General features: G+C 42.2%; 1 protein-coding gene across 3 annotated transcripts in view; it reads left to right on the plus strand.

The window, feature by feature from the left end:
* The window catches only part of LOC139625133 (dnaJ homolog subfamily C member 13), a 30,722-nt gene extending 16,646 nt beyond the window's left edge, over positions 1–14,076 (plus strand). The window contains exons 21-57 of one of the 3 annotated variants that reach the window (XM_071484810.1): positions 286–303; positions 1,154–1,236; positions 1,383–1,536; positions 1,700–1,803; positions 1,900–2,059; positions 2,167–2,229; positions 2,330–2,431; positions 2,628–2,732; positions 3,092–3,294; positions 3,441–3,525; positions 3,619–3,773; positions 4,103–4,148; positions 4,262–4,416; positions 4,533–4,734; positions 4,851–4,966; positions 5,129–5,207; positions 5,298–5,433; positions 5,568–5,752; positions 5,893–5,967; positions 6,067–6,186; positions 6,841–7,236; positions 7,331–7,444; positions 7,821–7,937; positions 8,148–8,325; positions 8,445–8,536; positions 8,621–8,720; positions 8,841–8,915; positions 8,996–9,108; positions 9,216–9,385; positions 9,485–9,527; positions 9,611–9,784; positions 9,875–10,054; positions 10,546–10,686; positions 10,790–10,933; positions 11,026–11,125; positions 11,379–11,483; positions 12,910–14,076. In XM_071484810.1, coding sequence (XP_071340911.1) covers positions 286–303; positions 1,154–1,236; positions 1,383–1,536; positions 1,700–1,803; positions 1,900–2,059; positions 2,167–2,229; positions 2,330–2,431; positions 2,628–2,732; positions 3,092–3,294; positions 3,441–3,525; positions 3,619–3,773; positions 4,103–4,148; positions 4,262–4,416; positions 4,533–4,734; positions 4,851–4,966; positions 5,129–5,207; positions 5,298–5,433; positions 5,568–5,752; positions 5,893–5,967; positions 6,067–6,186; positions 6,841–7,236; positions 7,331–7,444; positions 7,821–7,937; positions 8,148–8,325; positions 8,445–8,536; positions 8,621–8,720; positions 8,841–8,915; positions 8,996–9,108; positions 9,216–9,385; positions 9,485–9,527; positions 9,611–9,784; positions 9,875–10,054; positions 10,546–10,686; positions 10,790–10,933; positions 11,026–11,125; positions 11,379–11,434 — 4,539 coding nt within the window. In that variant the 3' untranslated portion in view covers positions 11,435–11,483; positions 12,910–14,076. The remainder of the gene's footprint in view (positions 1–285; positions 304–1,153; positions 1,237–1,382; positions 1,537–1,699; positions 1,804–1,899; positions 2,060–2,166; positions 2,230–2,329; positions 2,432–2,627; positions 2,733–3,091; positions 3,295–3,440; positions 3,526–3,618; positions 3,774–4,102; positions 4,149–4,261; positions 4,417–4,532; positions 4,735–4,850; positions 4,967–5,128; positions 5,208–5,297; positions 5,434–5,567; positions 5,753–5,892; positions 5,968–6,066; positions 6,187–6,840; positions 7,237–7,330; positions 7,445–7,820; positions 7,938–8,147; positions 8,326–8,444; positions 8,537–8,620; positions 8,721–8,840; positions 8,916–8,995; positions 9,109–9,215; positions 9,386–9,484; positions 9,528–9,610; positions 9,785–9,874; positions 10,055–10,545; positions 10,687–10,789; positions 10,934–11,025; positions 11,126–11,378; positions 11,484–12,909) is intronic. The other 2 variants (XM_071484808.1, XM_071484809.1) reach the window with 2 other exon arrangements.
* The last annotated feature ends 116 nt before the right edge of the window (positions 14,077–14,192 follow it).

The following is a 14,192-nucleotide window of genomic DNA, read 5'->3' on the forward strand; positions in this document are numbered from 1 at the left end:
ATCCATTAATTTATGTTTGCACCACATGCTCCCTGTTTATTTGATGTTAGCAATTCATTAGATAGTCTTGAAAAATGTATGAATCTAGTGAATTGTCAGCTAATAAATCAGCAGGACTTATGATAGATTTGCATGTCAGTTTCTTTGTATCGATAGTCTAGAGACCTGTGACCCTTTTTGTTGCGATTCATCTCTGTTTGATCCGAGGAACAATAATCTCTCTGTGTTGTCTCTGCCCTACCCTCCCCTTGTCTTGTGTGGTTTCTCTGCTGTCAAACAATGCAGCAGGACAGAAATAACCTGGTAAGTAGGACTGGCCAATGGGATCCATGCTGTTTTCTTTCCATATTCTTTCTCTTGACCAAACCATTTTTCCATCTTCATGTGGCACATTGAGTGTGTTTTTTAATTCAGCCAGGCAATGAACTTCTGTAATCTGCAAGGAATTTCAACGTGTGTCTTCAAATAGATGCAAGAAAACAAAAACAAGTCAATATATTACACAACAGATAAAGAAAGCACAGATTTTAACACATTTCTTCTCGTCCTTCTTTCATTGGAGGACATTTTCAGTGCCTGTTGTGCTTTGTATCAATAAATAATGACCACATTTAGTTTGAGACATGAGTATAATTACCATATACAGTAGGGCTGTTGCCAAGCAGCCTGCACTGGAGTCTGCAGCAGTATTTAACATGACTCGCACCATTTATGATGATGCAAAAAGCAACAGATTTATGGGTATTGTGGTTCTAAATTTTAAAAAGCAGAAAAGGTATTTTAAATGCATATTCAGCCAAGACCCATCAAGCCCAGGATGAGTTACAGAACGCACACAATTCTGGGATCCCATCTTGGTTTTTGTGTTTCATTAACTTATTTTCTATGTTGGTGTGATGTTTTTAAAGGTTGTTTTTTTTTGTCTCATTGTTCTAATATCTGCCTTTCTCCATTCTCAAAAATGTTTTTCTTAAGTTTTTCTTCATACTGTTGTCATTTATATCTGGTGTTACTGTCTGTGTGAAATATTGCTCATGTTGTCGCCATTTTAACTCCTCCACTCTCTTTATGCCATAAGCTGAAAAAGGACAAATATTGAATGAATGATAAACTGTCATGGATCCTAAAGGTTTTGTCTTTTGCTTGTTTTCAGAACCCGAACCAAAAGCCTGTCATCCTGAGGAAAAGACGGCAGAGAATAAAGATTGAAGCCAACTGGGAGCTTTTCTACTACAGGTATAACGTGCACCAATAGAAAGCTACGCTGGCCACATTGTCTGGCACATGTGCGGTGCTCATGCTGATATTTAATATTCTAATATTTAATATATGTATATATTTATTCATCTTACTTATTCAACTTGCTTTTCCGTCTTCTGAAGATTCCAGCTCGACCACGCACGGTCCAACCTCATCTGGAACCTGAAGACAAGGGAGGAGCTGCGGGACGCTCTGGAGGGGGAGATGCGCGCCTTCAGCGTGGACCGCGAGCTCGGCAGTGCCACCGTTATATCCTGGAACCACCAGGAGTTTGAGGTTTGTGCTCGTCTGGAGTACGTTACACTCACTGATGTCCGGATGTCATCAGCTGGATATACTGGGCCAGGAAATCTTGATACTTCTGTGCACTCCACAAAGAAATACAGGGTCGTTTCTAAAACTAACATATAAATGTGTTTGTTTATGTTGTTATTTGCAGGTGAAATATGAGTGCCTTTCAGATGAGATAAAGATCGGGGATTATTATCTGCGTCTACTGCTCGAGGAGGATGAAAATGAAGAGTCGAGTGCCATCAAGAGATCGTAAGACTACAATCTAAACAAACCACACTAATATTATCATTATGATCTGAATCCCTACAGGTGATTAAAGTTATTTCTCCCTCTCTTTTCTCTCAGATATGAGTTCTTCAACGAGCTCTACCATCGCTTTCTGCTTACACCCAAAGTTACAATGAAGTGCCTGTGCCTGCAGGCGCTCGCTATAGTCTATGGCAAGTGCTTCGAGGAGATTGGCCCCTTCACAGATACAAAGTACATTGTGGGCATGTTGGACCGAGTGAGTACAGGCAAACTGTCACTGCAAGTGTTTTCATCGTCACAGCAAGGGAACTGTTTGTCTTTTTAAATAATCCTGAAATCTAAAATATGCCTCTGTGGTTACAGTGCACAGACAAACTGGAAAGAGACAGACTCATCCTCTTCCTCAACAAACTCATCCTCAACAAGGTGAGCTGATTAAAGCTACAGGACCTTTTGGCATTACATGTTCATTTGACCCACATGTCTTTGTATCTTGAGTAATAATTCTTTTTTTTTTTTCCTGCAGAAAAATGTGAAGGAGGTGATGGACTCAAATGGAGTGCGTATCTTGGTGGACCTACTGACATTGGCCCATCTGCATACCAGCAGAGCTACTGTGCCCCTACAGGTAAAAACATGGCTGCTGTAGTTTCTGAGTTAGATTATATAAAAAGAAGCTCCATTGATTTGATCGATGACGCATGTTACAAGATGTAATCGCCAATGAGCCATAGATGATATTTAATTCAACACTGACCCAAGCATGAAAATGTTTCAATTCATCTTGTGTGGAGTTTCAAACAGAGTCTTCTTCATTCCCACAGAGCAACGTGCTGGAGGCAGCACCAGACATGAAGAGGGAGAGCGAGAAAGAGTGGTACTTTGGGAATGCAGACAAGGAAAGAAGAGGACCTTTTAGTTTTGAGGAGGTATGTGTCCCACACCAGGGAAACTCCAGTTTATGCTAACAAAGCCCTGCTAACAACAGCTGATCAAAATGTAATAAAATGGAAATAATAATGTATTCCATAAATATAATAACATCTGGTTTGTACTTGTTCATAAGGATGAAACACTTATCTCTGGTGTCATATTTTTATCATCTCAATATTATAAGTGCATAAATGGGTCAGTTAATGTAATGTGATGTCATCAAGAGGCGACATCTCGTGAAATCATTGCATTATCCTACTTATTGCAGCGTTATTTGGTTCGTTTGTGTTGGTCTCTTGAAGTTGCTTTTTAATTTGTTTTGCTTTGCATCATGTTTTTGCTTTGACTTTTCCAGATGCAGGAGTTTTGGAGCACAGGCGTCCTGACAGCGAAGACGCGCTGCTGGGCTCAGGGGATGGACGGTTGGCGCCCCCTGCAGGCTATACCCCAGCTGAAATGGTGCCTCCTGGCCACAGGACAGGCAGTGATGAACGAGTCCGACCTGGCTACACTAATCCTTAACATGCTCATCACCATGTGCTCCTACTACCCCAGCAGGTGGGAAGCACGCTGTGGTTGTGTGTTTGTGTACTTTGTGTTTTATGCCTTATATATTATAATTCTTGTTTGTCGTAAGTTTTGTTTAGAGCAATGAATTATTAGACCATAACTACAACATACCTGTTTATTTACTTTATATACAGGGACCAGGATAATGCCATTATCCGTCCTTTGCCTAAAATCAAGAGGATGATCAGTGACAATGCTTGTCTCCCGCACATTGTCCAGGTAACTGCACAATTTGAATGTGAGATTTGTGTCCTTCAAATCGTCATATCTCCTCCAGTGAATTGCTGAATTGTTTGCCTTTGTCCTCTCCAGCTGCTGTTGACTTTTGACCCCATCCTGGTGGAGAAAGTCGCCAATGTTCTGTACCTGGTGATGCAAGACAACCCCAATTTGCAGCGCCTCTATTTAACTGGGGTCTTCTTCTTCATCATGATGTACACAGGCTCCAACGTGCTTCCTGTAGCAAGGTGAAGACACAACACAAAACAACTGACACATAAACACTTTGCACCAACATCCAAACAATCCCAGCCCAATATTAAAGAATGATAATTATTGCAACTTTTAATCGGTATGAACCCAGGATGACTGGCAGGTTAATAACAGAGTTTCATATTTAGCTTCTGTGTGAATAAAGAGAAAACAAGGTAAAATGTTCTGCTTCTTGATGAGGCGACAAGAGTCTGGGAACTGTAACCACACATGTACTTGTGTGTATATGTGAGTGTGTGCGCGTGCATCTGTTAGTGTGCCTGTTCTGTTAATCATAACCACTGAGATGTTCCTGTGGTTTCAGGTTCCTGAAGTACACTCACTTGAAGCAAGCCTTCAAATCAGAGGAGGTACAGTTGCTTTACAGTATAAGGAGACAGTTACAGTAGAAATTTAAATGGATTGTATGTTATGAGTTCATCCTTCTTTTCAAAATGACATTTGCCTGTTTTGCTGTCCACAGTCCAAGGGTCAGGACATAGTGCAGCGTAGTGTTCTGGGGCCGGTGCTGCCTGAAGCAATGGTGTGTTATCTAGAGAACTATGAGGCTGAGCGCTTCTCTGAGATATTCCTTGGAGAATTCGATACACCTGAGGCCATTTGGAGCAGCGAGATGAGGTAAAAATTTGTCTATCATGTTAAATTAGTCTACCCTCAAATGCAACATTTAGAATTGCAGCAAGGAAAGCCACCGTCTGGTGATTTTAACATTTTCTGTTTGATCTCTGTTTCAGGCGCATGATGATTGAGAAGATAGCAGCCCATGTAGCTGACTTCAGCCCTAGGCTGCAGAGCAACACACGGGCCCTCTACCAGTACTGCCCCATCCCCGTGATCAGTTTCCCTCAGCTGGACAACGAGCTCTTCTGCAACATCTACTACCTCAGACATCTGTGTGACACCACCCGCTTCCCTAACTGGCCTATTCGAGATGCTGTATGTTTCTTTTCTTTCCTTATTTATCCAAGCTTCTAGGTCTTCATCAACATCCTGCTTGCGTTTCTAAGAAAGGCTTCTTTTAACGTTGTCATCCACCACCATTATCCCCACAGGTGAAGCTGCTAAAAGACACTCTTGAAGCCTGGAAGAGGGAAGTGGAGAAGAAGCCTCCATCCATGTCTGTAGAAGATGCCTACGAAGTCCTCAACCTCCCCAAAGCACAGGGGCCGTGAGTGGCCTTTGTTTTGTTTATACTTACTCCTAAATTCTCAACCTATGTTTTTTCAGCATTTAAAATATTATATTATATGGTAGAATTCTGATCTCCTGTAACCGTAGATGTGTTTGACTTGCTTAAATATACCCTTAAGTTTGGCATTTTTCTCCTCAGGCACGAGGAGAGTAAAATCAGGAAGGCTTACTTCAGACTGGCACAGAAATACCATCCTGACAAGAACCCAGAGGGCAGGGTATGTATTCCAGTCATTACTGATATAATATGTGTTGTATTTAAGGGCTGAGCATGTCCTCATATGTGTTTTCCACCTGTTGTTTTTCAGGACATGTTTGAGAAAGTGAACAAAGCCTACGAGTTCCTCTGCACAAAGTCTGCCCGCATCCTGGATGGACCCGACCCAGAAAACATCATCCTCATCCTCAAAGCCCAGAGCATCCTGTTCAACCGGCACAAACAAGGTTTCACGTCTGCCTCTCTTCTTTGTACCTTTTCATCTGGAAAGAAACATGAATTTGAGTGAAAATGTGTTGGTTGTTGAAGATTTTTACCTTATACTGTGAGTCCTCTCACCACTTCTTTTTTCTATGAACAGAACTGGAACCCTACAAATACGCCGGTTACCCCATGCTCATCAAAACAATCAGAATGGAGACGGAGGATGAGCAGCTCTTCTCTAAAACCTCCCCTCTCCTCCCGGCCGCTGCTGAACTGGCCTTCCACACGGTCAACTGCTCTGCTCTTAACGCAGAGGAGCTGCGCCGCGAGAACGGCATCGAGGTATATATGCATATTAACAAATATCAACAAGTCAAAATGAATCATTGTAGCTCTCTGTATACGTGTGGACCAGTGTGCTGTGTGTGTGTGTGGGGAGCTGTGACTGAAAAAACAATAAACTCTTGCTTGTATTTAATCAGGTGTCGTTGGAGGCTCTTTCTCGGTGTGTTGCTGTATTAACTGCATCCAGCAAGCCTGATGACATGGCTGTGCAGGTAAGAAGATCACCTTTGGTCACTGCTCTCTACGGATGAGTATCGTACTTGCTTGTTGTGATTTCTTTAACTCTTTTCCATCATGTGAATCTGCCACAGGTGTGCGGGCACATCTGTAAGTGCTACAGTGTAGCAGCCCAATTTGAGGAATGCAGGGAAAAGATGATTGAACTGCCCAATATCATCAGGGACCTATGTCATATCCTGTACTATGGAAAGGTGAGGATCCTGCATCTATATTTACTTTATTCTTCCCAGTATTTTGTTGTTTGTTTAGTAAGAAAGCAAAAGTTTAAAGGGGAACGAGCACAAATGTAGAATTCAGCTGTGAAATCAATCGCCCTCAATTTTTTAACTGTGTCATCTTCTCTTGGTAAAACATCAAAATGTGCTCTGTTTAATATTTTTCAACATCAATCTGTTATTTTCAGATTAAATGTGATATCCATGGCAATCAGAAGCCCTTACCTTATCCCAGTAATGTTGTTAGAACATGCAGTTGCTTAAAAAATCTTGTTTCCTGTTCTAAGAAAAAATAGGAGTTAAAAGGGTTTTTTACCACAAGACCTCTCTCTCTCTGCTGCAACCACCATTTTAAGAAAATACATTTAAACGATTTTAATTTCCATTTGTGATGTTTAAAAAAGCCATTTTGCCATGTAGCATTCTAGCATTTCAGAGACAATTACACTTGGTAATGATCTGGCTAATTTATGGTGATCTGTCATCATGTGGTAATGATTTAGTAAATCCTACGACAAGCAGCACCTTCAGGGTCACTCTTACTCTTGTTCCGCGACCAGATAACCAGGTACAAATTACAACGAGGTGTTTTTTCCCCTCAGCATTGATTCACGTTCTCTCCTTTTTCAGGGTCTCCCAAAGACTGCAGCCCTGGCTGTACAGTGCGTCAGCTCCTTCGCAGTGGATTTCTTCCTCCAGACCCATCTCTACCACGCTGGTGTGCTTTGGCACCTGCTGGTCCACCTCTTCAACTACGACTACACTCTGGAGGAGAGCGGCGTGCAGGCGAGCCAGGACACAAACCAACAGGAGGTCGCAAACAGCTTGGCAAAGCTGAGCCTGGTAGCTCTGAGCCGACTCGGAGGCTACACCCAAACACCACACACCCCAGACGGCAACAATCCTGTTTCAGAGACCAACGGCATCGAGGGCACACCACCCGAGAACCCCACCATCCGCAAGAGCTTAGCAGCCATGTTAACGCCATACATCTCAAGGAAGCTGGGAACAGGATCTCCTGCTGAGGTCAGTGGAAGAGGTGAAAAGGAACGTCACAAAGAATTCACTTACACAGACAGCAACAGCAGACTGAGTTCTACATCCCTTGTTTTGCATGTAGGTCTTGAAGCTGCTGAATAGTAACTCAGAGAACCCGTACCTGATCTGGAACAATGGAACACGAGCAGAGCTGCTGGAGTTCCTGGAGGGTCAACAGGAGGGAAACATCAAGAGGGTAGGAAAGACTCATCCTTCCTTTCTTTTCCAAACGTGATTTATTTGATTTACAAACAGGTGATATTTAACAAGTGGCACATTAGATTTCAAATTAGATGTTGAATAAACATAAATATGGACAGATGAAAGAAAAAAGGGAAGGGAATCAATGACTCATGTTCCTCTCAGACAGATTCAATGATACAGGTTAAACCTGTGTTTGTGGTTGATCTGAACTGGTCACAGGAAACATTGTCCCAACAGATGGTTTGGTGAAAAGCTGATTTATGGAAATTTCATATATAGATATTGATATAAAACGTTATTGATAAGCTATATTGGTGTAATCTAAGAAAGTGATCCATTCATGCATCCTCTCTCTGGTCTCTTCACAGGGAGAAAATGACAAAAGCTTTGGTGCAGAGTTCGTGTTCAGTGATCACAGCAAAGAGTTGATAGTTGGGGAGATATTTGTGAGGGTCTACAATGAGCAGCCATCCTTTCCACTTGAGGTGAGTAGAAGAAGAACATAATATTACAACTCCGTTCAATCTGCTTTTTTTTATTGTTTGCTCTTTCTCTGTGTCTTTTGTTCATCAGGGAAGTTTTAGGGAATAAAAAAAGCATAAATCAGATCTTGACCTGTGTGTGTGGTTTATTTTCACCAGGAAATAGACAAAAACCCAACCTATAACGTTGTGTTTTACCACCTCTGTTTTTAGTATCCCAAAGCATTTGCGGCCAGTCTGCTGGACTATGTAGGATCCCAGGCCCAGTACCTCCACACTCTGCTGGCCATGAGTCAGAGTAACAAGGTGGAGTCCCAGCAGCACGCCGAGAGGCTCCGCTTTGCTGAGATGGCTCTGGAGGCTCTTCGCAATGTCATCAAGAACAACCCCGGTGAGATACAACGCTTATCTGTTCCTGCTTTATCTGAAGAACACAACCTGTTGTAGCAGGTCAAAAGATACAAGTATAACGTGTTACTTTTCTAAACACTCACCTTTGTATAATAACAGGTTCAGAGTCAGAGTGCATTGGCCATTTCAAGCTGCTCTTCTCTTTGTTACGGGTTCATGGAGCTGGCAGAGTGCAGCAGCTGGTTTTGGAGGTACTGATAAACTCTTCTCTGTCCTGCTCATATCTTAAATAAATATCTTTGATTGCTGAAGTCTCATATTGGTTTCCTCTGCAGGTTGTGAATACAGTGACATCAAACCAGGAATGTGTGAGCAACATCGCTGAGTCTCTGGTGTTGTCCAACCTTCTGTTGCTGCTGCACTCACTCCCCTCCAGTAAGAAGACACCCTAAGACACAAAAAACAACTCACTGTCTTAAAATTAGTGTTTCCTCTTTTTCTGTAGTTATTCCAGTGTTTTATATTGGGATTAAAACACATCTTTGCATCTTCCAGGCAGGCAATTGGTGCTGGAGACCCTGTATGCACTGACTTCTAACACAAAGATCGTCAAAGAGGCTATGGCCAAAGGTCAGCGTAATTCTGCAGTGTGCTCCATATTTATATGGATTCTGAGTGCTGGGATGCTCATGTTTCTGTCTGTCCCCCAGGTGCCCTGATATACTTGCTGGACCTCTTCTGTAACTGCACACACCCCCAGGTCCGCACACAGACTGCAGAGCTCTTCTCCAAAATGACCTCAGACAAGCTGGTTGGGCCAAAGGTCAGTCGAAACAGAAAAAACTGTACATTGAAATAATATCCTTCATCATCATGCATTGTTGTATATCTTCACCTACTTAAACATTTTCATCATTTACGCTCGGCCAGGTGCGTTTGACTCTGATGCGTTTCCTTCCTGGTGTGTTCATGGACGCCATGCGAGACAACGCAGAGGCAGCGGTGCACATATTTGAGGGAACGCATGAAAACCCTGAACTCATCTGGAATGACAACTCAAGGGAGAAAGTGTCCACCACTGTCCGGGAGATGATGCTTGAGTATGACATCATTTCCATTTTTACTGGTGCGAAACGGTGAAGAATTCCAGCTGTCTTGTGTCTAATGTCACGTTCTTTATCTTTTTATATCTTTTTCAGCCACTTTAAACAGCAGAAGGATAATCCTGATGTGAACTGGAAAGTAAGTGCAGTAATGCATTGTTTTACTAACAGTTTGTTGTTTATGCTTTAATGAGACAATAAATTCTTGGTCTGTGTGCTCAGCTGCCAGAGGACTTCACAGTGGCTTATGGAGCAGGACAGGGTGAGCTCGAAGTTGGTGGAGTCTTCTTGCGTATCTTCATTGCTCAGCCAGGCTGGGTGCTGCGCAAGCCTCGCGAGTTCCTGGTTTCCCTCCTGGAGACTCTGACTGAGCTGCTGGAGAAGAACAACCCCAATGTGAGTTGCTTTACTGAGGAACTGAGACAAAATACTTTTATGTTTTTCTATATACTCACACTTTTTAATAACATCTCTGGTCTCCTGCAGGGTGAGGCCCTGGAGACAGTTACCACGGCAGCAGTGTGTCTGTTCAGCACACAGACCCAGTTGGCGGACCAGGTTCCTCCTCTGGGTCACCTGCCTCGCATCCTGGCAGCACTCAACCACAAGAACAACGCCGTGCCCAAGAGCTCCATCCGCCTCATCCACGTGCTATCAGACAATGAGGTGAGCAGTCAAAGTGACAGATTTTTGTATTTTATTTTACAGATCCCATACTTTCCAGCTAAGAATGAAAACTTTCTCACTTTTCAAAAAAAGAGCTTCTAGGAAACTCTAGTGGATATTGACAAATAACAAGTTACTTAAAAACTAATTGGTATCAAATTAAAATTTTTTGAAAATATCCTTGTAATTTGCAGCTTCATACCAGTTAATATGTAGGAAATGATGAGGAAGGTTTTCAGGAAATTTGCTGGAAAATGCAGGCCCTGTAAAATAAAGTGCTTTCTAAACTAGCATTTCTTCACCCTTGGGTAACATCCGCACAAAGCAACAAAGAACATGAGCATTTTATTTAAATGTTGTTTTATCAGGGGTTTACACTTGAAAAATCAATTTTCATTTTCAGAGTATACACAGCGCTGCCAGATTTAACCATGAACTTTTGACTTCTCCTTGCAACATGATACGTTAACTGAAGCTGTTGTTGTGTGTAGCTGTGTGTGCGCTCCATGGCTTCTCTGGAGACTATCGGCCCCCTGATGACTGGGATGAAAGTTCGGACAGACATGGCTGGATTGGCTTGTGAAGCCCTCAACCGCATGTTCCAGAAGGAGCAGACAGACCTGGTAGCTCAGGTAAAGTGTCACCATTATTGTATTTTTTTTTTTTTTATTTCCTACAACAGATTTTATGACCTCGAGCCTAACTAAAACTGCATGTTGTTAACCAACTGGACAGGCTCTAAGAGTGGAGCTGGTTCCATACCTCCTGAAGTTACTGGAGGGAATTGGCCTTGAGACATTAGACAACCCTTCAGCTACCAAGGCCCAGATAGTAAAGGCTCTCAAGTCCATGACTCGCAGTCTGCAGTACGGTGAACAGGTATGATAGGATTATCAATTAAAACCCTTGACTGATTAGGAGTGTTGGTTATTTATCTCATTTGAAACTCTGTGCCAATAACTGCTTTACAGGTGAATGAAATTCTTGCGAGGTCCTCGGTGTGGAGTGCCTTCAAAGACCAGAAACATGATCTTTTCATCTCAGAGTCTCAGACTGCAGGCTACCTGACAGGTAAAGTTGAACACTCTTGACAGTTTCTTAACAAGCAAAGCCTTTGAAATATTTTCTGAGTGCTTACGAGGTAAGTATTAATTGTCTTTCTCTGAGCTGTTGTTGAATCTTAATGCTTTGCTTTATCCTATAAAACACCTTGTTGCTGACTCCTCACTTGTGCTTAAACCCAGCGACCCTTTCTCTCTCCACGTCCTATAACTTCCTGGCTCTGCCCTTCCCTTCCTCGTTGTCCTTCATATTTCCTCCTCAGGGGTTTCCACTCCTTCTCTCCTGGCTGCCAGCAGCCCACTGCGAGGTGGGCTCTAGACTCCTGAGCTGGGCCCTCACAGCCCTCCTCTCTCTTGCTCTGATGCAGGTAGACTTTGACCTCACTCCTAACGCCACTCCTTACCTTTTTACCACCATCTTTGACCCGCACTTAACTTTCCATTCCCACCTCTTCATCCTTGCAGCGCTGAAAACATTCTCATTCCATCTTCATCCACTAACTCTTTATCACACTCCAGTTTCAGGAATGAACAAAAATGCCCTTGCACGTTGAAAATTAAAACTTGGCTGGCAGAAATCCCTTTGACTTTAACACAAGTGTGATTACTGTCCCATGTGGTATTTGAGAAAGGCCAATGGATTTCCCATCTGCTGTGGGCAAGAAAAGAGTATTGTTTTCAGTTGGAAAACAATAAAGCTTGAAGAAATGAAAAATGGTGGAATTATGTAGGGGAAAAAATAGTGCCATTCAACAATACATGAACAGAAAATTAATTGAGACAAACTCTCTGCATTTTACTGTATTCACTTTGACTTGTGCTTATTCAAATTAAGGTAATTAGAAAGCTTATTTTTAACAGGAAAATAGAACCAAAACCTCAACAATGTAAATCAGATCACAAAAAATCTAACCTGTTTCTAAACTCTCACCTTCATCAGTGCCACCTCAACCACTCCACACAAACAGGCGTTTTCCACTACAGTGATTTAATGAAGGTTCAGGCCTTGTCACAGGTTCTGCTTTTGTTTCCGCTGTAGTCCACCCTCATTAGAGGCCAGTTCCTGAAGTGTTAGCGCTCCTCGGGAGGTCGTGCTAAATCCAAGATCCAGGTTCTCTCAGGGGGAGAGATGCAGCACGAGTTTTGTTGAATTTGTTCCTGTAAACTGTTGATTGTTTTGCACAGTTTGAGGAGTGTTGTGGATTATTTAAAAAGTTTAATTATATTTCCCACTATCCTTCGGGTAGCTGTGTGTGTGAAAAAATGCCTCACTACTGGAAGTGTTACATAAGAATACCCAACAACAGAGCATCAGAGACGCTTTATTAATAGCAAATAGAAAAAAAGGGGGGGGGGGGGGGGGGGGACTGTTTCTGAGAGGAGCTACAAATTTATAAATTCCACATAGAAATCAGTGTACTTCTATTTCACCTTTTCATTTCTGAATTTGTGAAAAAAGGATTACATGCTCCACTTCAGCAGATTCTTTGCATACTTTCATTATTATGTGCTACATGGCAACAACCCTTCCAAACCCTGTCATGCATTCCTGAAAAAAGAGCCACCTTCAGCTCCGGAGATTAATGTGTGGTCATTATTGCTACATGACATTTTTTTGTTTTAAATGTCTAGTAATTGGGCCACAGTAGGAACATGGCAGCCGCTGTAGCGATCATTCCTCCATACATACAGTAGATGATGTCCTGTAGTTTATTGTAGCTCACCATCAGTGCTCCAGATGTCCTCATAAGTCCCACCTGCACTGTATCTTACCTACCTTTCTGTCGCACGTAGGTCCAGGAGTCGCAGGTTACCTTACAGCAGGAACTAGCACCACGGTAATGCCCAGCGTCCCACCCCCTGTGGACAACGACATTGGAGACCAAGGCTGACGAACACACACACACACACACACACACAGTCACGCTCAGGCACCCAGACTGCCCTGCAGCTTCACGGCCGCAGCTCAGAGAGGGACTGATCAGCTCCCCCACACGAGGGGATGGAGAGAGAGAAAGACGGAGGAGAGCGGGCCGTCATCGACTGTCACCAAAATCTCTGCGACACCTCCTCCAGTATCACTCTCCTCTCCCCTTACAAATGGCACTCAAGTCTTCATAAACACTTTGAAATTGTTTTAACAGATGACCACATTTGTTTTGTTTCTGTGCTACTTTTCTTGTTTCTTCCAATGACACACAAAAGAGTTTACTTTTTGTATGAATATATTTTTTACTCTAGATTTTTTTTTTTCATGAGAGACATTGGAAGACTGAGGCTTATTATAGGTAAATTGTCTCTTCTCCATTATCTCATTCCACTTTGTCATATCTTGATTGGCTACATTCACCCCTAAATCCTGTCTAACTGAGGGTGGCCTCATTTGTGACACATCTGTGCAGAGGACCTATCCACCTCTTACATAAATATGTCCTTTACTAGTCTATATAATGGATTCTCAAAAGGAAAAATTTTGAAATAGGAAATCAGAAATAGATGTGGATGATTTCTCTTTCATGTTTCTTCGTAAGAAAATGCCACGCTGACCTCCTCTCTGGTATGGTCAGGTCTAGTTCCTCCCACTCTTTCAAGGTTGACACAGATCTGCTCTCAAAATGTCCCGCCTCTAATTCATCTGATCTTAATTCATACTTCATTCTGCTGTCTTTGAAGGCTACCCCTTTCTGCCTCACATTTTTTAAAGTAATTCTCCTTCTTCCCCAGAATGCAAAAAGCACTAGAATATTTATGAATAATAACCACCGGAAATGAGCTTCTGCTAAGATGTGACGAATGACGTTTACTGATTATGAATCTATGTGAAAGACTAGTGCAATTTGTGAAATGTTCAATGTAATATTACGTATATAAACTTTCTATATTGAATGTACATTAAAAAAATAAATAAATCAGTCGCACTTGTACATAAAATTTTAAGAATAAAAGGGAACCCACAGTGTTGTTCTTTTGTATTTACATTTGTGTTGTCCAAGTAAGAGATTTCAACAGTGTGAGCTGTGTTTATTGTCCGAACATGTGAAGAACTCAAAATTACTTTATCTTTACTGATGAGGAAA

The sequence above is a fragment of the Trachinotus anak genome, unplaced genomic scaffold, assembly GCF_046630095.1.
Source record: "Trachinotus anak isolate AG129_WGS33_773 ecotype Australia unplaced genomic scaffold, CSIRO_AGI_Tana_v1 ptg000009l, whole genome shotgun sequence".
In the NCBI taxonomy this organism is placed as follows: domain Eukaryota; kingdom Metazoa; phylum Chordata; class Actinopteri; order Carangiformes; family Carangidae; genus Trachinotus; species Trachinotus anak.